Below are 22,623 nucleotides of genomic sequence, written 5' to 3' on the forward strand. Positions count from 1 at the left end.
ACCTACTCTACTATGTGAAAAAGAACCTCTGCTTCGACAAGCTTGAATCTCCTCTTCGTCAACTACACAGCAGTAACAATCAGTGCAAAGGGGAGGGAGGTGACAGTGGAGAAGCTCTAGTGACCGGCGCAAACCAAAGTGGGGTCAACGGGGAGAAGGGACATCAGGAAGTACCCGGTCTGATACAACATTTCATCCAAATCTTCCAAATGCCAACTTCAAAGCATAGGAAACAGTTTATTGCTTAGAGAGCAGGAACTCCAACTTGGGTCTCAAGTCTGAGCCTTCACACTGGGGAAGCTTTCTTCCAGGTCCTCAGCAAGAGCCTTATCAACCTCACGTAGGACTTTAATGAAGTCTTCCACCTGTGAACCACACAAAGAACCAAGTAACTGTAGTGGAGGAACAGGCAGTTTTAAAGACATTCATGGTTAACTATGAAAATGCTCCTCCAGAGGCTTTCGAAGCCAACAGAAGCATGCAGCAGATTCACAGGTGCCAACCATGGCACTTCCTGCAGTCACCGGAAATACTCCAGTAGTGACTCTAGAAGTGACAGCCCTGACCAGCTCCTTCCCTCCTGAGCTATCACAGACCCCGGCTGCTTTCCCTTTAGGGCGATGCACCCACACTCTAGTATAACCCTCTCTGCTGACAAGTTCCCTTATGCTTTCATTTTCCACAGTTCATTTTCCCTAAAAACTGTTATTTTGAAATTCCCTTCAACGGCAATAAATAGTGTTGTGTGAAAAATCATAAAAATGTATTCATAAAAAATAGGTTTGGGGACAAGCATGGTGGCACATGTTTTTAATCCCAGAACTCAGGAGGCAGAGGTAGACAGATCTCTATGAGTTCAAGGCTAACCTGGACTACAGAGTTACAGTCTAGTCAAGGCTAAACAGTGAGGCCCAATCTCACAAGGGAGGGGAGCCAACAGGGAAGAGAGAGAGTGAGAAGAAAAATTTAAGCTCATGAGCTAAGAGAACTGGCTATTCTTCTAGAGGACCTGGATGTAATTCCCAGCACCCACATGGCAGTTCCCAACCATCTGTAACTCCAGTTGCAGGGGATCCAATACCCTCTTTTGGCCTTTCTAGCCAACTGTACACATATGCCGCACAGATATATATTCTGGGGAAAACACATACACACTCTCTCTTTTTCATACACACACACACACACACAAATAAAATCTCAAAAAAAATTAATTAAAACAATTTAGACTTTCACTTACTATACAGGCTGTCTACTTCATAATAGGAAGGGGCACTATAAACCCAGGTTGATTCCTTCCTCTTGAGATTATAATTATATAGCCACCGGCCATCCTTCCCACAAGGCATTGAATCTTGTAAGGTATACCACCGTTTCTGACAGAATCTCAGCCCCTGTGCATCCACCCTACTCACCACAGGGCTGTAGAGGGGCAGGAGGCTCTGAAACGCACAGGAACATTTCTCTTTGCTTAACTGGCCCTCCTTCAGTCCCTGAGCCACAGTTTCCTACAACAAACAAAAGAAAACTTAGTATCAGAAAAGGAAAATGTCCAATGCAGCATCTGCCAAGCAGATAAACATCAGTATACACAATCACAACTGGTCCCACTGGCATTTCAAACCCTCAGCTGAGCTGCCATGAAGAGCCTTGTGTACCTTGAACACCGCTAACCTCAGTGAAGGGTGCCACTCACGGAAGCCTGCCTGCTGGCCCCTCCCGTGCACCTCCCCTCATCCCAGGCTCTCATTTCCAGACTATTCCTGAAGGTTACCGCCTATACACCTACTGGCGTCCAGTCCTCAACTCAATTCCTTTATGCCTGCTGTGTTTGGAAGAATCTTTCCAAACTGATCTTATCACTTGCTTATAAAAGGAAAGAAAACTTCAGCTGCACCCCAGTTTCCTCAAGATTAAACCCAAATTCTCTGAAGTGGTACCTAAGAGTCTCATGACATGTCTTTGAGTCTTTAATCAACACACCTTCCTGCTATTTGCCTGTATCTTAAAGACGAACAGGCTTGTCTTTTCCTCCCAAACCTAAAGCAATGACAAACAATCAAAAACATATCTGAAAGCAAAATAAAAAAGATGCTGTGGTGGTTTGAATGGGGCTGGTGCTTACAGGTGCATATATTTGAATGATTAGTCACCAGGAAGTGGCTCTATTTGAAAGGATTAGGATTAGAAGGCATGGCCTTGCTGAAGTAGTGGCTTTGTTGGAAGTGTGTCACTGTTAGGTTTTTGAGGTTTCAAAAACCCAAGCAAGAAAGAGCCAATGTCTCCTCCTCTCTGCAGACGAGCACGTAGCTCTCAGCTCCTTCTCCAGCACCTCTCCTGCCTGCTCCCTTCCATGATGACAATGGACCAACGTCTGAAACCATTAGCAAGTCCCCGATTGAATGCGTTCTTTTTAAGAGTGGCCTTGGTCATGACATCTCTTCACAGTGACAGAATAGCAACTGAGACATTAAGTATCACTGGAGAAATTCATATAAACCACAAAATGAATACATCTGTCTAGGGATGGAGCTCAGAGGGGAAACACCTGCCTAGCATGTGAGAAGCCCTGGGGTGGACTCTAAGCATCACAAAAGTATGAAACTTTAAAAATTAGATCTTTATAAAGAGTAAACACAAATAATGTACAAATATATGGAAAGATAATCCAGCTCACTAATAATAAAACATGTAAATCATAATAGAACACAAATTTTCACCCGTAGAATTAATATAAAATTACAATATCCACTAATAAGAATCAAACAAAACTAACATTTTTACACATCAGAAATTATCAATATAAATTTTAGTAATACAGTCTGTTGATATGCCTAGTGTCATAAGTGTGTGCACACACACACACAAAACCAGTTATTTTAAGACTAAAAATAACAAAATTTCCCCAAAACTTTACTTTTGAGTACAATAGTCATACTACTTTTATATATAAATAACTATCTGGTGGACGGGAAAAATCAACCCTTGCAGGTTGTGCTCTGACATCTACCATGTGCGCTTCCCCCGTGAAAACCAACAAGAGCGGGCTGAGGCTGCAGCTCAGAGGCACAGCACTTGCCTACCATGTATGAGGCCCAGGTCCCAGCACCACACCGGCGGGCAGAGGAGAAAGGAGGAGAAAACAATATCATAAAAAATAATAATGGAGCTGAGAACACTACAAGTGGTCCAGAGTTTGTCTGTCCGGCCACTACGCCCAGGCCATCTCTCCATCACGGCTGGGGTCTCAGTTCCCTCACAGCACAGCTGCCTGTGCCTTAGCAGTTTCAAGTTCAGCACGTCTAGTAACCCACCAACACTTCTCTCCTACCTTTGTTAATTCCTGAAAAATATTAGAAAGGAATTCACACGAAATATCCTTCAGGATCTTCATATGGAACTCATCTTGGGTTGAACCACAGTTTGTAGGCTCCTCTGGGTCGGACTCTGTGGAGTTCTCTGGTTTCTTCTGACAATGTTCCATATTTTGTAACACCCGAATTAGGCTGTCAATTAGAGGAAGATTCACTGCACCGAATCAAGAGAATGAAATCAGCCAGGTAAGTATTCCTCCATTTGTTCATTCATTCATCCATCCACTCCTCCTGAACTAGTGCCACATATGTTTTCGTGACTATAGACAGGGAGAGTGGTTCCTGCTTTATTCCACCAATGATGGTCTGTAACTTAGAAGCTCAAATAGACAGCCTTCCTACATCCAAGTTGATTATGGTCAGTGTTGTATCATAGCATCACACAAAACTGGAATAACCCCCAACTCCACAGAGCTTCTCTGAAAGGCCTGAAGCAGGCAAGCAGAGGATCAACAATGAGGAAAGGAGACAGCTAACTGTGACAGGAGTTAACGTGGATGTCCATGTTCTACCTAAACACACAAACTGCACGAAGTACGGGTGGCACAGCAGGCAGCAGTACGAACGCCTAGTCCTGCGACAGCAACAAGTGGGATGCTCCTGCTCTCACGAAGAATCTCCCCACGGGTTTCTAGAAAGATGACACCCACGACAGCATGATGGTACTCACTGGAGAAACTGCATGATGATCGAGAACGAGATAAACACGTCTGCAGTAAGAGGAGGACTCCTCATTTTTCACGTCAGAGCAAGTCCAAGAAATCTCTGAGGTTTGGCAGACACCATGACAGCTGCATTTTTAGCTTAGACCTCCCACAACTGCTGACTTAAGCTGTCCCTCAGCACCCGCACTCAGACCCCTTGGGGCAGCACGCTCAGGCCAGTCATCCTCGTCTCGGCAAGTGGCAGCTGCTTTGAACACAAAGGCGGCGATCATTCCCTTTACCCATTCACTCTCGCAGTCTCTACAGGGAACAGCCTGGTATTATCCTCCCGCATTTCTACTGTTTCTGCCTTGAGCAAAGCCAGAGCACTGCTTGTCCTCAATGCCATACAGCCTGCCTACTCTACCCCTATTTACGCATGGCTCCCTACCTTTATCAGCCCATGGCTGTCTATGGCCAGCCACACCTACCCAGTCTATCTCCCTCCCAGCAGGTCCTGTTCTCCGCACTCCACTGCCTGGCAGCTGCACTGTTTTTCTTCCTTTCACTCTTAAGCCACCCTAGCCACACAGATCCTCAGCCCTGCTCCTCCAGCACAGTGCACAGTGTTTTCCCGTGTGCCTGTCTCCGTCTGTCATGCGTCCTCTGGAGGTATTCGCACGATGACCTCCCTCAGCTGGTACTTGGGGTTCCTTTGGTCAGTGACGTAACCTCTCCAGAAATATAGAATTGACACTCAGAAACAGTGCTTATTTATAAAACAAAACAAAAAACTTAAAACACAGAGAGATCAAAATATTCTTGAGCCAGGTGGTGGTGGTCCACGCCTTTAATCCTAGCACTCGGGAGGCAGAGGAAGGCGGATCTCTGTGACAGCCTGGTCTACAAGAGCTAGTTCCAGGACAGGCTCCAAAGCTGCAGAGAAACCCTGTCTCAGGAAAAAACAAACAAACAAACAAACAAAATATCCTCGAGAGGCAAAAACAAGCACTGTATGCTGAGTTACACTAAATGGCAAAACTCTAGTGCCATTTTCAACAGTCGGGAAGAAGATAAAGATGTCTCCAGCAGGCACTAAGCGACCCACTTAGATAAGAGAAAGAAGTCAGAGATAGAAAATGACAAAGTAGATGTGACTTAATGGTAGACAAAGTGAAAGATTATCATGGGAACTATTACTAAACACGGTAAGACAAAAGCTGGAGAGATGGCTCAGCAGTTAAAACAACCAGCTGCTCTTCCAAAGGACCTTGGTTCAAATCCCATCCACTATGTTGGCTCACAGTCCATTATAATCCCTACCCCAGGGCATCCAACACCTTCTCCTCATCTCCACAGGCACCAGACATCTGTTGTACATGTGTGCGTGCAGGCAAAACACCCATACACATTAGATAGATAGATAGATAGATAGATAGATAGATAGATAGATAGATAGATAGATAGATAGATAGACAGGATTTAAAAACAGTAAGACAGGAATGTGGATATAGCAACAGGATTCCTACCTATAGGTGCAAGGCCCTGAGTCCCACCTCAAGCACAGCAAAAACAAACTACAGGCAAGTCAGTAAAGGTCTCACAGTCAAAGTTAACAATCCACTGCCTCTATAAAGTCTAACAATCATCAGTAGAAGAAAGCATGCAACAGAGACTAGGACTTCAAAATTAAAATGTGCAGGAATAAACCTAATAAGAGTGCAAGATCTGCCACTAAAAAACCTCAAGGCACTTTTGAAACAGACACACACAATGTATTCCTAGACACATCACACATTCAACACAATCGCAATGAAAGCATCGGGAAGCACATGGGGCTTTGACCTTTTCGCCCTAATTCAGCATTGAACAAGTTGAACAGTCAGAGCGACTGAGTGTCAGACTGAATAGAGACCATCCTCACTGGGTACTGAGACAAAAACCTTATCACCAAAGCACTCTGGGCACTGAGCTGTGAGTACAATGGAGTCAGTAGAACACAGAGGACTTTAGGGAGTATTTCTGATTAAAGTCGGGGTGGTTCTTCTGGGCAGAGCCACACTGTTCGGTGCTGCTTTCTTTTTGGTCCTAGGGACTGAACCAGGGGGCACCCCATTACTGATCTGCCCCCCAAGTCCTTCCTTGGTGCCTTTTAGAAACTTTGTAATATTTTTGTATTAAGCATTTAACATTTTACGTTACTATGGGAATAAAAGAACTACACTTGCCTTCTTCCCTCTTGGGGTGCTCCTGTCCAGCCCATGAAGCACTGATGGCAGACATCACGGAGAAGACCGAGGCCAGCACTGTCTTCTGCTCCTGCAGGATGATGGGCGGGTCACCAACTTGGCAGAATTCATGGCACACCAGGTCAAAAAGTAAATTCCATGTGTCTTTTCCGGTATCAGGACACTGCACTTAAGAAATATTTTTTACAAATAGTAATCTAAAAATAGTGAACACTTAAAGAGCAATGACAGTGTGCCCCAAGAAACCGCCTTACCAATTGCTTGAATCCCATCGTCCGCTGTGGTGAGCAGCTGTAAGATGTGCATGTAAACATCCAGCCCTTCCAGGTTTTCAGAACTAAGCAGACAGAAACGGCAAAAGCACTCTTAACTTCACTGTCTACAGAACAGCAATGCTCATTCTCTCTGCTGGTGTTTATTACCTCATACTAACGTGCAGAGCGTGAAATGGCCAACCGAGGAGACTCTGCTCACTAGCACTGACATTAAAATGGGGAAAACTGAAGATAAGGTGTATATGTATTATGAGTGTGTGAATGAGTGTGAGTATATATGTATGTGAATGTATAGGTGAGTGTGTATAGGTGTACGTATGTCTGTGTGTGAATTAGTGCGTGAGCATATATATGAAGTGTGTGAATGTAAGTGTACATGAGAGTGTGAGTGCATGTACGTGAAGGAGTATGTGAGTGTATGTGCAAGTGTGTGTGGGTCTACATATGTACGTTACTGATACTCCTATGGGAAGATGTGAGGCCTACAGCACAGACACCATGGTCCTGATGCTCTTTAGAGTTCACAGATCATCCTAGCTTCCTAGCTGAGAACAGCAGAAACATAAAAACCTAATTCTTTTGCTCAATAGTTTGAATTCTTAGAACTCTGGTTTCTTCAACCAGACAGTTAAGTGAAAAACATGAACAATTAAATGGCTCAGCTATATCTACTTAAGTATCTATCATTTTGGGGCACTTACTGCTGGGGGCTGGAAAGACAGAGAGTATTAAGATACTACACCCACCTACACAGATTATAACAGTCTGAGAGGAAAGAAGTAATCAAAGGGCCATTACCATAAAACAAAATGAATTCAACACTAGAAGGCCCAGGCACTAAAAGACCATACAGAAATTTGGTCAGGGAAGAGATCTTGAGAGAAATGGAGTTTCCACAGGAACCTGAAGAGGCAGGTGTTGTGGTGTTGGAGAGACACCCTGAGCAAAGGCTGGGAGACAAGAGGGCCTGGTTCATCCGCAGAATGGAATTTCACATAGAAGAAGCAAGAACAAGGATGGACAGGCCTTGGGAGGAGGACTGTGTGCCAGTTTTGTTTGTTTTAAAAATCTATTTAAAACTATTTCCTGTGGAAGGCAACTGAAAAGCCGGGAGCACGAAAGCAAGACGGGGTGTACGCCATGGAAGCAGCTGCAAGGCTCGGGAGAAGCAAGCCAGAGGACAGGCAGCTCAGAAGGCGGACAGTGTGGCACTTGTCCAAGCAAGGGAGAAGAGGTCTGGATGCCAGGATGGGGGTCACAGTAAGAGTCAACTGGCTATGAGGAAGGAGCTGGACAGGGTAGTCAGGAGGGATTTTCCAGTTCTGCCACCTTCTCTAGATGGCACACTGGCAACATCATTCACTGCTGGAAACACTGAAGAGGCAGACAAGTGTGTGGCTTAATCTTCATTTGATAAAAGGTATAAAATTAATAACTTTTAACATAGCCTAATAAGTTCTGAGAATAAGCTGCTAACAACTAAGCAGATAATTCAAACGTTAATCTTGCAGTCATCAGTGCTACATTGTTTTAACAACTTATAAACAACTACCTCTCACGACAAGACATCAAAGCCCCCAAGCTGATCATCGACACAGACTGGTGTGCACACACAAGGAAGCAGGGAGAAAACAAATATGCTCAATGAGTTGTTTCCTGTTCAATGTAAAATAAAACATGAAAATCTTTTCTCCTTGGTTATTTAAAATACATAAAATTGCTGTCAGTCATCATAGCAAGCTATGACAGGCCATACTGGAGCAAATGTCTGAGCCTGTACTATTCTGGCAGAGGAAATACTCCGCCACCACAAACCCAAGAGAGACTGGCTGCTTACTGAAACTAAGGCTCTCCCATCTAAGGATGTTTCGAACAACTGAATTTTTCCAGACCCTTCTGTCCAAGAGTTCACCTACCGTATTTGTCTGGCAGCTTCCAGTATACTGGGTACAATAGAAAATACTGGCTGCTCCTCGGAGTCCTCCTGGGGTTGGTCCGGAAGTCGGGCAGTCCCATTTCTAATCCACTCCAACATGAGTTTTTCATCCAAGTCAAAGAGCTTGTCCACGACCTCCCCCACCTTCACCAACAAGTCAACTGCAGTCAAGATAGGTGTTCAGCTGAGAACCCGGGCGCCTGAAGCCACAAGGGGGAGCCAAACTCCTCAAGCTCCTCCAAGAGCCAAACCTGCCAAGATGCCACTTCCTCCCAGGTGTCTCCAGGAGCCCATTTAAACTGGCTGATCTTCTTCAGTGCAAAGTGGCTTTCTGGGGCTGAAGAGATGGCCCAGTCGTTAAGAGCACCCAGGTTTGATTCCCAGCACCCACACAGGAAATAGCTCACAACTGTCCGGAACTCCAGCCCTAGGGGATCTCTCTGCTGGCCTCTGTGGGCAGCAGGCACATACCAACATGCAAGAGACACACAGATTTACATGCAGGAAAACACCATAAATTTAAAAAATAAAAGTATAAAATTTTAAAAATGAAAATCTAAAGTAGCTTCCCAGGATATGCTCCCGTCTTTCTCCCTAGAGTGCATCCTGACTTACCATTTGTTGAACTTGACATGATGAAGCAAACGCTAGCATAAATGGACGGATGTTCCCGGATCCTTTCAACCCAGACACTGGCCACTTCTGCCTGGGAAAGGCAAGTAAGCAACAACCTACATGACAAATGTGAGCTCAGTATCTACGTGGGCAACAGCAGAGGCCACCCACAGTCAAGAGTCCACTCTGCTTTCCCAGGGCTTCTGATGGGTGATTTCTGGGCCATGAGAGAAAGGCTTACCTGCTGGTTTCCAGCAGAGTGGGTGGGTCTGAGTCGCACAAACACTGCAGAAGCACCTGCCTGCCGAGACACCGTGAGCCATGAGTATCATTGCAAATAACCAGTTTTCATTTCACTTGAGAAATTTTCTATTGTAAGACAAAGCATAAATAAATGCATTTCATAATTTCTAGAGCAGTGGTTCTCAGCCTTCCTAACGCTGCAACCCTTTCATACAGTTTCTCATGTGGTGACCCCCCAGCCATAAAATTGTTTCATTGCTACTTTGTAACTGCAATTTTACTAATGTTATGAATTGTAATGTAAATATCTGATTTATGACCCCCCACTGAAGGGGTCATGACCTAAAGGTTGAGAAGAACTCATGTTTCTAAGGTACAGAGCAGAGTTGACCACCTGCAGCTGCCTTTGCCCACCGCGTTCCTCTCCCACCTAGAAAAGGTGGCCCTGACTTCCTCAGGGATCATTTCCTTGCTCTGCTCTATAGTTTTGTTAATAGATTTCTGATTTTGCATTTAATTTTATATAAAAGCAGCTATGGTTTTTCCTTAAAATGTCCTTTAGTTATCTGTGCATCTTTTTATCTGCTTTATATGACACATATCACTGTTCACATGTTCTTCAATTCGTCATGGAACACCTTGTGTGTGAAAGTAACAGAAACAATTCAAGAGGCCCAGGCCCTTGAAGACAGGGATAAACCCTTATGATCCTCCAATAAGAACAATCACTTTAATGCATGCTGGACACAGACCTCTTTAGATCATTAAGTTAACAGCCATGAACCATCTCCAAGAAAATGAATGTGCCCATCAAAGTTACCACGTTCTCAGATCTGCTATGGTAACCAACCACCTGAGACTCCACTATTAAAAATCCCTCTGTCCAAAGTTTTCTGGCTTTAGAAAAGAACTAGCCGCTAGGCTTGTCTGACAGCCTTTTAATCCCAGAGGCAACTCTTCATCTTCTGGTCCGTAGGCAAGTCCCCCTCCTCTACTTAGGTCAAAGTTCTCAGAGCAAAACTGTTCAGCAATTGAGTTTCCCAGACTAGGTCTGAGTCCTTAGCTTCTCCATGCTTAAATTGTTCTGGATTCTGACCGGCAGCCCCTAGCTCCCATTTAGGCTCGACATACTCTTTGCCTCACCCACTTAGTCGCTGTGGTAACTCATGCTTTACCGTGGATGCAAAGGCTAAGTCCACAGCTAGTGCAGAAGTCTCAGGCACATCGACACCCACGGTGTCCTGAGACAACAAAACAGCACACCCCACACTTCCACCTCGCCTAAGTTCAAGGGTTCCTTTGGAATAGAAACTTAGAACCCATCCAGAGAAACACGGCTATTAGGTAGTAGGACTTACCCATGATCTTCACAGCTGCTGATGGACACACATATCTCCCGGAAACAAGCCATATTCCCTAAAATTCCCACGCAGATTTCCTGTCAAACCAAGTAACACAGGTCACAATGGCTGTGAAGTAAAAGCCATGAGGAATAACAACTTGAACAAAAACTTCTACTGAACCAAGTTTGAGGAAAGGAAAAAGGGAGGCAAGATACGGACGTTTACTGCTGGCATCCAGATTTATATACTCGGTTTATACAGCTCACACAGTTGAGAAGGGATGGAAGACACAAAGGAGGTCCAAAGCAAAAGTCATAGACGAAGAAGCGTTATATGGGGAAGGATCCTTACACAGACGACTAAGGGAGAGAACGCAGGAGCCATGAGGAAGCACAAGAGAAATGGAGCAGAGGAAAAGGATTTGGCTGTCGTGTCACAGGTTTAGACTTAATATGGGATGGTGTCTGAGCCACGGAGGTTCTCAAAGAGGGAACACAATACACTGAAACATTTGTCCATGCGTCATCTTACACAGTATTTACAAGATGGGACTGTAATGTCCCCACTTCTCAACTGAGGAAATTGAAGTGCAGGGAAGTTCAGCAGCCTGCCTGGGATCTTCAACTGGAAGACAGCAGCAATCCAGAGCTGTCATGTACCAGGGTACTCCGCAAAAGAAGACATGGCTGCTATTATCAATGAGGGGTAATGGCAGACATGGAAAAGGACCGAGACACTAAAGGAGATGGCAAACAGTCCGTTAGAATGTGAAGAGGGAGTGTAAGGCACAGTTTATAGGCCTGAAGTTGCCAGGGTTTCCCAGTCAGACGTGTCAGTCATATCAACAGGAACAAATAGGATGGAAGGGCATGGTGCATTTACACAGAACATGGTTTCCAAACTTGCTGGGATTCAACATTCAGGGAGTTTGTCGACAGTTTCCAAGCCCCATCAATTCCACGGAATCAGAATCTCCAGGCTACATACAGTCTCAGTAGCTAGTATTTACCAAGTACACCAGGGGTTTTTACCATCAGGGTGATAATTATTGAATTAGAACAGAGGATGGATATAGGATTAGAAAATACACAGGCTGAAAACTCATGAAGAAAGTTGGAAGTGACACCAGATACCAATAGGGGAGTTGGGCTTGCGTCATTGCAGGAACAGAGCTGTGGCCTAAGCGAGTAAGAAAGGGAGCTAAGCTGGCTGTGGTGGCACTAAGCCGGCTGTGGTGGCACTAAGCCGGCTGTGGTGGCACTAAGCCGGCTGTGGTGGCATATGCCGGTAACCCCAGCGTTTTGAAGGTTGAGACAGAAACCGCAAGCTCAAATCCCCACTGGAAGTATGCTGAGACTCACTAAGAAAATGGCTGTAAAGAGAACAGGGGTGTTCACTCTGGACAGAGTCCAGACTCAGGCACAGGAAGAAATAGGAAGGGACAAACGCTGAGGAAAGTTAGAGAGAAACTAAAGAGAGCTTTAGTAAAGTGCAGAAGGTTCAAACATTGGCAAAAGAGCAAGAGATTTGGGGCAGAAAACACACGTTCTCTTATAAGCTAGTGAGGGAAGGAGTGAACTTTCGCTGAAGACCAACCTCCTGTGTAGGCTGCATAGAAGAATCCCTGGTAGATGTGAAAAACTCTTAGAATGCCACATATGGAGATGTCACATGACTTTGGAAAGTCCTCCAGGACAAAGTTTTTGAAAAGAGTATGGCCCTGATCTAAAGTATTGACATCACCTGGGAAAACAGCAGACACCTAGGTCCTGCCCCAACCTGCTGGACCAGAAGCTCTTGGGGTGGGCTCAGCACCAGTGATCTGGGCCATGCTGACATTTAGACCAGTGTGTCCATCACAAGGCCAAGGTTGAGAACCACTGCTGTAGCAGGCTGTGATCATGACACATTTACAGCAGTGTGGCTAATTCCTGAACTCATCATGTCTAATATAAAAAAAATAGTAAAATCAAGGAGGGAATGCCACAAAATCACCAACACTTTGTGTAAATATAAGGACCCAATATGGGTGGAGCATTCCCCTAAATAAAAATCTTAATTCAAGGGGCTGGAGAGATGGCTCAGCAGTCAAGAGCACCGACTGCTCTTCCTGGCACTCACATGGTAGCTCTCAACCATTGATAATGAGATCTAGTGCCCTCTTCTGGTGTGTGACAGACATGCAGACAAAGCATCCATAGACAGAAATATATAAACATATTTATAAAAACCTTAATTCAACATTCAATTTGTAATACACTCTATGGAATTTTCCATTTTATCTCAAAGAAAAAGAAGCAATGACAGGGTTATACTAGAGATGGGCATAAGCTCAAACTCCAGCTCCATCTTTACAAGCTGTGTGACTTTGGATATATTATCTTAGTCTGAGACTCAGTTCTTTTATCTATTACGTGTGTCTCAAAGGAGGAGGAAGGTAAACGGTAGAGAGTGAATATTCATAAACTACAACTACAATCATTCAGCACATATTAACAGTCATACATCATGTGCACTGCACAGAGACCTAAGTGGCAGTAAAACTCAGGACACTGTACCGCTCCTGTGGTTCCACCTGCTGTTCTTGGGAACTTGCTCTCAGCAATGACCACAAGGCAGAAAAGTGCCACATTGAGTAAGAGAAAGAGAAGGGAAGGCTAGCAAGGGAGACACGACGCAGCCAGCTCTCGACCAGGAGGAGCAGATGGGGCGATTTTAGAGCGGAGAGTTCTCACAGTTGGACTATGGGCACAGTGAACTAAGAGGTAAACTAGGCACTGCTTCTTGTCCTGCCACAGAGCAGCAGCCTAGCATGGCTATGTCTATCTGGTTTCCACAGCCGCTAAATCAAATTATTGATCTCCCAAATCTAATCCAAACCTAAAATTCTACATATCTAATTATTTCAAGGAGTGCGTTACCTAAGAATGTCCAATAACATTTGTACACCGATGTATTTGCTGATAGCCAGTAAGCAAAACAAGAGAAGAGCAGAACTGTATACACTTACTCTTAATCGGGGACACCTGGATTTGGCCAGCACTCCCATGAATATATCAGGAGCCTTAAATTCTTGTAGAAATAAAGCCACATCCTATAAACAAAAATGATTAGCAAGTTAGATGCTGCATACTGCTCAAGCTCTATAGCTCAGATAACCCTAAAAGTTTAATTTCATGTTTACTTCCTTTCATCCATAACGGAAAAATCAAAGATCAGCAACTGTATCAAAAAGACAAGAGTAAGTCAAGCAATGGTGGCGCAAGTCTATAATCCCAGCATTTGGGAGACAGAGGCAGGTGATATCCGTAAATTTGAGGCCTGCCTGGTCTACAGAGTGAGTTCCAGGCCAGCCAGAGCTGTACAGAGAAACCCTGTCTTGAAAAAGCAAAACAAAACAAACACCAACCAAACAAAGAGACAAAAGTAACATAAGAGTCTTTGTGGTACCCGGTACTAAGACAGCAGTGCAACCCCATAAACCAATCTAACCCTGACAGTGACACACCAGAGGACAGCCCTCCTTTTATTCTGCACGAATTCTCATAACTTACCCAAACATGTTTGCTGACTGCCAGATACTAAGTTAGAAGCTGGGGGTGAGAAAGGGGTATGGGGAAAGAGTCAGCTCCTAAATCCTACCCTGTAAGAACTTAAAACTGAGATAAATGCTACTGGGTTACATTCGATATCGGGACTTGAGCTTCAGTTAGCACAAAAAGAATTCTGATCACACTGTAACTACAACAGTCTAGAACTTTCTCCCTAGAGATTTTCTTCCACCCACATTACCTAAGGGGGCACACCACACAGGTGAATCTAGAGTGGACATACGGCCGCAAAGAGAGGGCTCTCATATAGGAATGTAAGGTACAAAAGCTAAATCTGTTAGCTGTGGGATATGCCTATTAAAAAACACACATCTAAAACTAAACAAACCAAATAAATACTAAAGTTTTAGTCAATGATGACTAAATGTGTGTGTGTATGTGTGTATGTATGTGTGTATGTATGTATGTATGTCAATGGTCCTATGAAATTATGTTGCCTAGTGATGTCATAGCTATCTTAGCTTACATTTATGTTAAAAAACACTATGAGGCTCATAGGATGAAACTGTATTTGTGTTCAAGGTAAGATTTTAACATTAATAGCACCTGAATCTTCATACCCTGAACCACAAACTAGAGGGACTACAGTCACTCAATAAGGCCTTTCCAGAAGGAATGAGCCTTTTTTTCTTTTATTTAAAAAAACAACAAAAAGAAACCTATCTTTTTATATTTTACATACCAATCCCAGTTCCAAGCCCCTCCCCTCCTCCTGTTTTCTTCACTTTTCTCCCCTCCCCAGAGAGGGTAAGGCATGTTGCTTTGAGGAAGGACCAAAGCCCTCCCTACTATATCTAGGTTGAATAAGGTATGCTTCCAAAGAGAATGGGTTCCAAAAAGTCAGAACAAGCAGTAGGGATAAATCCTGGTGCCACTGCCAGTGGCCCCGCAGTCTGCCTCAGGCATACAACTGTCACAAACATTCTGAGGGCCTAGTTTGGTCCCATGCTGGTTTCTTCCCTGTCTGGCTGGAGTTGGTGAGCTCTCATTAGCTCAGGTAATCTGTTTCAGTGGGTATCCCTATCACGGCCTTGACCTCTTTGTTCATATTCTCATTCTGCCCATTCTTCAACTGGACTTTGGGAGTTCAGCCCAGTGCTGTGCTATGACTCTCTGCCTCTGTTTCCCTCAGTTGCTGAATGAAAGTTCTATGGTGACATTTAAGATAGTCATCAATCTGACTACAGGGCAAGGTCAGTTCAGGCACCCTCTCCATTATTGCTTAGGGTCTTAGCTCGGATCATCCTCGTGGATTTCTAGGATTTTTTTTTTCTAACTATGTTCATAGCAGTATTATCTGTAATAGCCAGAACCTGGAAACAACCTAGATGCCCCTCACCTGAAGAATGGATAAAGAAAATGTGGCACAGCTACACATTAGAGTCCTACTCATGGGTAAAAAACAGTGACACCTTGAAATTGCAAATGGATGGAACTAGATAAAAAAAACACCCTGAGTGAGGTAACTCAAACCCAGAAAGATGTGTATGGTGTGTACTCACTCATAGATGGATACCAGCTGTAAAGCAAAGGATAATGAGCCTATAGTCCATGACCCCAGAGAAGTAACAAGGAGAACACTAAGAGAAATGTATACGGATCCCCCTGGGAAGGGGAAGTAGACAAGATCTCTTGAGAAAATTGGGAGCATGGGGTTGGGGAAAAGGGAGGGCAGAAGGGGAGGAGGAGAGGAACTTAAGGGAATGGGATAGTCAAGATGGGGCAAGGACAGAGACAGAGAGCACGGAAAGAGATATCTTGATTGAGGGAGCCATTATGGGACTAGCAAGAAATCTGGAATGAATCTTTTCAAATGCTTCCTCACTCTAGAGTCTTTTCAGAATTTCATTTCCATCCCCATACCTCAACCATGGACATATCCCGGACTCTGCAGATTCCCCATACCTCATCCATGGACATATCCCAGACTCTGCAGATTCCCCATACCTCATCCATGGACATATCCCGGACTCTGCAGATTCCCCATACCTCATCCATGGACATATCCCGGACTCTGCAGATTCCCCATACCTCATCCATGGACATATCCCAGACTCTGCAGATTCCCCATACCTCATCCATGGACATATCCCGGACTCTGCAGATTCCCCATACCTCATCCATGGACATATCCCAGACTCTGCAGATTCCCCATACCTCATCCATGGACATATCCCGGACTCTGCAGATTCCCCATACCTCATCCATGGACATATCCCAGACTCTGCAGATTCCCCATACCTCATCCATGGACATATCCCGGACTCTGCAGATTCCCCATACCTCATCCATGGACATATCCCAGACTCTGCAGATTCCCCATACCTCATCCATGGACATATCCCAGACTCTGCAGATTTCGTTCTCCGTTTCCTCAGCGAGCTCCATCTGTTGCTCATCATCATCCGAGCCGGACTTGGCACTTTCAGGTGTGACAATCTTCAGACACATAGAGAAAAAATTATCAGTTAAAATACTCAGAGTTCTTCAAGCAATATATCACTTAGATGTCTCCAAGAGTATCCCTAAAGTACTTCCTCTGGCAAAACAGTTTCTAAAAACTGCCTTGCAGTGCCTTGGATGATCTACACACGCAGTATTCTGGGAGGAAATACTGTCTGCAGGCACTGCAAGAAAAAAAACAGGAATGACAATAATATAAACTTTTGTTTTCAAATGATATAGCGTAGGAAAGCTATGTAAACAGACAGTCACAATAGCAAAGGCTGACTTTGCTGAGCTGGTGAAAAGAGCTATGGTAGAAAGATGAAGGACTTTGACCTATCCCTGGGAGGAGAAAGACATTTTTCTTAAAAGAGGAAAGTGAAAAAAGTCCTACTCATGGGAAGAGTAGGACTCGGGCATTCAGAGGTGAGTACAAGAGTTTACAAAGCATGGTGCATGACTGGAGATGGCCACCAGGCTACTGGTGACGGAACACAACATAACTATCCTTAAGTATAGGTTAAGTATCGTTAAGTGAGGTTGAGGTAACCAGCCTTGGATCCCCAGTTAAGTAGTAGAAAGCGTTCATTTATAGCCACAGAAACACCCTCAAAAAATAATAAAAAGGAATACTGTTTTGGTCACTGTGTAGAAATTGGCTCCGGAAAAAAACAAAAACAAAACCAGGAATTGGCGGCATGGAAAGTAGTACGCAGAAAAACCTGATAGCCTCCTATAAAATAAACACCATTTCAAACAATCTACTATCATTATCATCCCAATCTACACAAAAACCGTGTGTATGATAATACTGGTTATCCTATTTTATAGAAACTGTGAAAGAAATCGAGGTCCTGGGTTAACGAATCACACTTCCAGCATGGGATGGAGATCAGGGCTGTCTGACTCCAAACTATGCGCTCCACCATTACAAGAGCCCACGAAACAGGAATTGATTTCAGAAGTGACAATGGAGTTGCAGAGCAAAATCTGGGGAAGTATGTGTGTGGCGGTGTTCCGGGAAGAGTTAGGAAACTGGCACCCCGACCCTCCAGCATCCCATCCACTCCCTTGGTTCGGAGGACGCCTGCGCGAGTCTCCCCACCTGGATGAGTCCGCTGAGTACTCCGAAGAGCCAGTGCTTGCTGTAGACTGTACTTCCAATGCAGTCTCCCCCGGCCAAATCCTCCCCATCCTCCTGATCGCAGCTAGGCGGAGGAGGGGACGGGTTACGGTCCATGCTGGCGCCCACGAGAGGCGCCGGAAGTCCCGGAGGAGGCGAGAGGATGTGCCAGAGAGCCCGGCTGACTCGGCGCTGTTCCCCACAGCGCCCCCTGCCGTCAGGCTCCGGAATGGTCCAGGAACCTGTGGGACAGGTGGGAACTCCCACAAAGTGCCCGCCTAGGGCCAGCAGTGAGCATGAAACACACAGGTCAGTATTATCTTTGTCTGGAACGAAGAGGGGTCAGGGAAGAGAGAGAGAGAGAAAAGATTCTCAGCCAGGGAGGAGGAGTAGGCTTGGATGTGAGACTCTAATACAAGCTGAATCTGAATAAGGAACTGAATATATAAAACAAAACTTTTAAAGGTTTTAGATGTAGAAGAAACTGTAAAGGACCTTTTATGACCTCAGAGAAGGGAGGGTTTCCTTAAAATGCACAAAGCCTAGTGTGAGAAACAGCCACATTTCTCAGACTGCAGAGACGACTCAGTGGTTAGGAACACTCACTGGTCTCACAGAGGATCTGGTTCTAGTTCCCAGCACACACGGCAACTCACAACCCTCTGTAACTCCAGTTCCAGGGGACCGACACCTTCTTCTGCCCTATTTGGGCACCAGACATGCACAGACACGCATACAGGGAAAATACATAAAAATTAATTGCTACACTTCTCACTATTGTTCTACATAAGACAGATGAGATGTAAAAGCCTCAGCTGGACATGGTAGCTCACACCTGTGACCTCAGCACCTGCGAGGCTAAGGAAATTTAAGACAGTCTATGCTTCACAAGACCCTGTCTAATGATGATCTGTATTTCTTCAAATCGTGAAAAAAATTAATCTATAAAAAATGTAGACTCTATATCAAAAATAATAAATCTTATAAATAACAAACAAGTAAGAAAGAGACAACTCATTAAGAAAACAGAACATAGAAATAGCAGTTCACAAAACAGGAAACAAAGCTGAAGGGACTATTAATAGGATCTCCAAGTCTGATTTATTTAACATGCATGGAGGTCTGAGGATGGAGCTCAGTGGAGGAACACATGTCTGCCAACAATGTCCGAGGCCCTAGGTTCAGTCACCATTTACAAAGATAAGAAAATCCCATGGAAATGTAAATTTTTTAGTATAAGTTACTGCTTTGCATCCACACGGATGAAGTCTGACCACTCTGGGTGAGAAGAGGACAGTGGAGAAGGGAGAATTCCACACTGAAGAGAGACTTCTCCTGAGCACAATTACCTTGCAGGACAGGATGACCAAAGCTTCTTCATTTCAAGACTGGCAACCTGTTTGGAAGGTGTGAAGTGTGTCCTGTTTGCACATTGTTAAAGATGCAGACAAGACTAGGCCAAAATGAAATATACCAGAGGCCATTCTGCAGACCAAATCTTAGCATCGCTTCATGAAACTTCCATTTCCGTGGCACTCAGAATGCCGGTGTTTCTTAGAGCTTCTGTCTTGCTACATACATACCACACACATACATCACACACACACATCACACACATCACACATACATCACATGCACACCACACATACATCACACACACATACACCACATGCACACCACACATACACCACATGCACACCACACATACATCACACACACACACACCACACACACATCACACACACATCCACCACACACACATCACACTACACAAACATCACACACAATTCCCCCCACACACATCACACTACACATACATCACACACACATACACACACCACATACACATCACACTACACATATACCACACACACATCACACTACACAAACATCACACACACATACACCACACACATCACACTACACATACATCACACACACCATACATACATCACACACACATACATCACACACATATATACACCACAAACACACATATGCCACACACACATGCACCACAATACAACACAAATGCACATGCACTACACACACACATACACCACACATACAACACACATACCACATATACATTACACACACACACACATACACTGTACACACATCAAACCACAAACACTGCACATACACACAGACCAAACACACATATCATTCAAACCAGCACGCACACACACACACACGCACACACACACACACACCATATAGGAGGAGGGATCTATTTAACAACCACCATGCTGAGGTATATCAACCATTCATTAGTAGTTTATACATTACATCATCTTAAATTTCAGCATCCACTTGCGGGTTTTTATTTTTGTTTGAGGAGGTGCTCACCATCCTCACGCAGCCAGAATTACAGGCAATGCCACCATGCACTTTGTTTTAGCTTTAGTTTTTGGTTTTTTTGTAATTCTTTTTTTCTGTGGATCATACTACTACACTGATGTCTGCATACATGCTTTGTGAATTTTCTTTTCTCTTAGAATCTCAGGGGCAGGAAATGGGATTAATGTGACTCTTGTTTATGGTGTCTTCTGATTTGTCATCATCCAACCAAACTTTCCTGTCTTTCTCTCACAGAATTACTTTCTATACCAGAAAGTAGCTATTTTATCTCTTTTCTTTCCCCAATACCCTTTTCTGTTGACCTTGGATGGAAACATAGGTCAATTCTTGCTTCTCCAGTTACTCGCAGGAAGTCAACCATCTTGCATGAGTTTAAACCATAACCCTGAAGACTTAGTTTAAGGTTCAAGATGGCTGTGCCATCATGTGATTGGGATTTCCTGTTCATTTACACTGCATTTTCTCTCCCCTTCCTAATTTAGCTCATTTTGGATTGGCTCTGTAGGTGGGGACAGTGATTTGTTTCCATTCCTTGTTCTTCCTCACACAGACAGCCAGCTGCACTTTCTGACCCATCCTGGAAGGAGAAGGGGCAGAAGTGAGATGGGGGAAAGGGAGAAGAAGCCGTACCCATGAAAATTTCATAAGATGGTTCTGTGTTCTCTGGGCCTAACAGTTATTTTAGCTGACACCCTCCCCTACTTTTTTTGTGTGTGTGTGTGTGTGTGTGCATCTGTGTTTGCCTGTGTGCATTCCTTGTTATTTTTGTCCAAGGTGCTAGAAATTGAACCTAGGGCATGGTAGGCAATGCCCCAACTGCTGAGATACACTCCCAGCCTATTAAAGTGTTTTATAAAATGTCAACTCCAATACAATTGCTAGTTCTAGGAAATCATTAAGAATGCTGTGTCCTGCTTCAAACTAGCTGTGGACTTGGATTTGTGATTTAAGCTGTTTACGCCCAAAGTTGCCAATGGGGGGGGTAATTAAAGTGTAAGAATCCAATGGAATAGGAAAATAAAGAACTGAGAACAGTGCTCACCTAGACGGGAACGGGAGCAGCCAGTCACGTCATTCAGCTGCCACCTCGTGTTAGAGCAGGAGGTCAGATACACTGAGCACAAACTCTGACAGAGGAAAACAGATTTGAAGACGGCCTGGACAGAGTGCTATGGGGACAGAAGATTTGCTGCAGGTGAGATTCTCTCCTGACCTAGAGCAGGGGGAGAGGAAAGAGCGAGGAGAAATAGCTTTGGAATATTTGGGGGGTGGGGAATTTTTTTTTTACTCAACTGAAAGGCAAGGACAAGTAGCACCAGTGTTTGGTGAGCCAGGTCAGGAACAGGCTGGAGTCCAGTCAGCTACCTGAGAAGTCCTTTCCCCAACTGCCCAGTGGGATCATTGGGAGAGGACTAAGTGACTGGAAGGAGGCACAGGATGTCTGAGACTAACTGATCCCCACAGAAAGGACACAGGAAAGGGGCCATTGCTAAGCCAGCTGACCTTGGAACCAGGGAGAGTGAAGGCAACACGAGCCTCAGCTCCAGAGGAAGCCGAAGGGTGGAGGTCTGAGAATCCACCTGTTTTGGGCCGGGTGCCTGAGGATGCATAAAGGTCCCCAGCTGTAAGTGATGCTCCCCTTCCTGGCTAACCCTTATGCTGACCTGGCTGTGGGCAAGGGCCTTCTATGGGGATATTCGGTGTGTTTTGAGATAGAAAGTTCCAGGGTAGAAACTTCAAGCATGAAGAGAAGAAAATGAAGAACTGCACCAAACTGGTGGCGTGTTCATGACGGGGGTGACAAGGGACGGAGGGGAGCCTGAAAGTTTGTCTATCTGGGCCACATATCAAGTCACTATCTTAAAAAATGGAATCTGGCATGTTGGGATTCACCTGTAACCCCAGCACTTGAGAAGCTGGAGTGGAAGATAAAGAGTTCAAAGAAAACCAGCCCACAAATCACAGTCCCAGAGAACATAGACAGCAACGAGGACCCCAAGAGAGACAGACATGGATGTAATCTACATGGGAAGAAGAAGAAGACAAGATCTCCTGAGTAAATTGACAGCATGGGGTCTTTGGGAGAAGGTTGAAGGGGAGGGAAGAAGTAGGGAGGGGAGCAGAGGAAAATGTAGAGCTCAGTAATAGTAATAGTAATAATAATAATAATAATAATAATAATGAGTTCAGACCTAACCTGGACTACCTAACAAAGCTAGAAAATAGAAATAGAAAAAGAACAACTCAGAGGGCTTCACAGCAGCAGGAGTTCTGGCTGCTCACAAGATAATGGCCAGCTCCCCAGGTGTGGACCAAGTCACAGTCTCTGCCCTTTGGAGGATGGGGGTTAACTTGACACCCACAACAAAGAGGCAGTGCTCCACAGTAATGTGCTGTTCTTGGC

The 22,623-nt window shown here is 44.6% G+C and overlaps 1 protein-coding gene across 2 annotated transcripts; it reads right to left on the reverse strand.

The window, feature by feature from the left end:
- Positions 1-217: 217 nt before the first annotated feature.
- Positions 218-18,023, reverse strand: Saal1 (serum amyloid A like 1). Of its 2 annotated transcripts, XM_048428800.3 has the most exons (12): positions 17,838-18,023; positions 16,613-16,726; positions 13,687-13,770; positions 10,692-10,771; positions 9,332-9,391; positions 9,091-9,206; positions 8,456-8,636; positions 6,519-6,601; positions 6,244-6,432; positions 3,329-3,525; positions 1,413-1,505; positions 218-365 (listed from the first exon to the last, which is right to left on the reverse strand). In XM_048428800.3, exons 1-12 carry the CDS (start codon positions 17,970-17,972, stop codon positions 273-275), a joined length of 1,425 nt encoding a protein of 474 aa, XP_048284757.2. In that variant the 5' UTR covers positions 17,973-18,023; the 3' UTR covers positions 218-272. The 2 variants fall into 2 exon arrangements, with proteins under 2 accessions (XP_048284757.2, XP_087757659.1); XM_087901533.1 differs by lacking the exons at positions 16,613-16,726; positions 17,838-18,023 and adding an exon at positions 16,193-16,220.
- Between the last annotated feature and the right edge of the window lie 4,600 nt (positions 18,024-22,623).

This window comes from Myodes glareolus, chromosome 24 (assembly GCF_982192425.1).
Source record: "Myodes glareolus chromosome 24, mMyoGla1.1, whole genome shotgun sequence".
Classification (NCBI taxonomy): Eukaryota; Metazoa; Chordata; class Mammalia; order Rodentia; family Cricetidae; genus Myodes; species Myodes glareolus.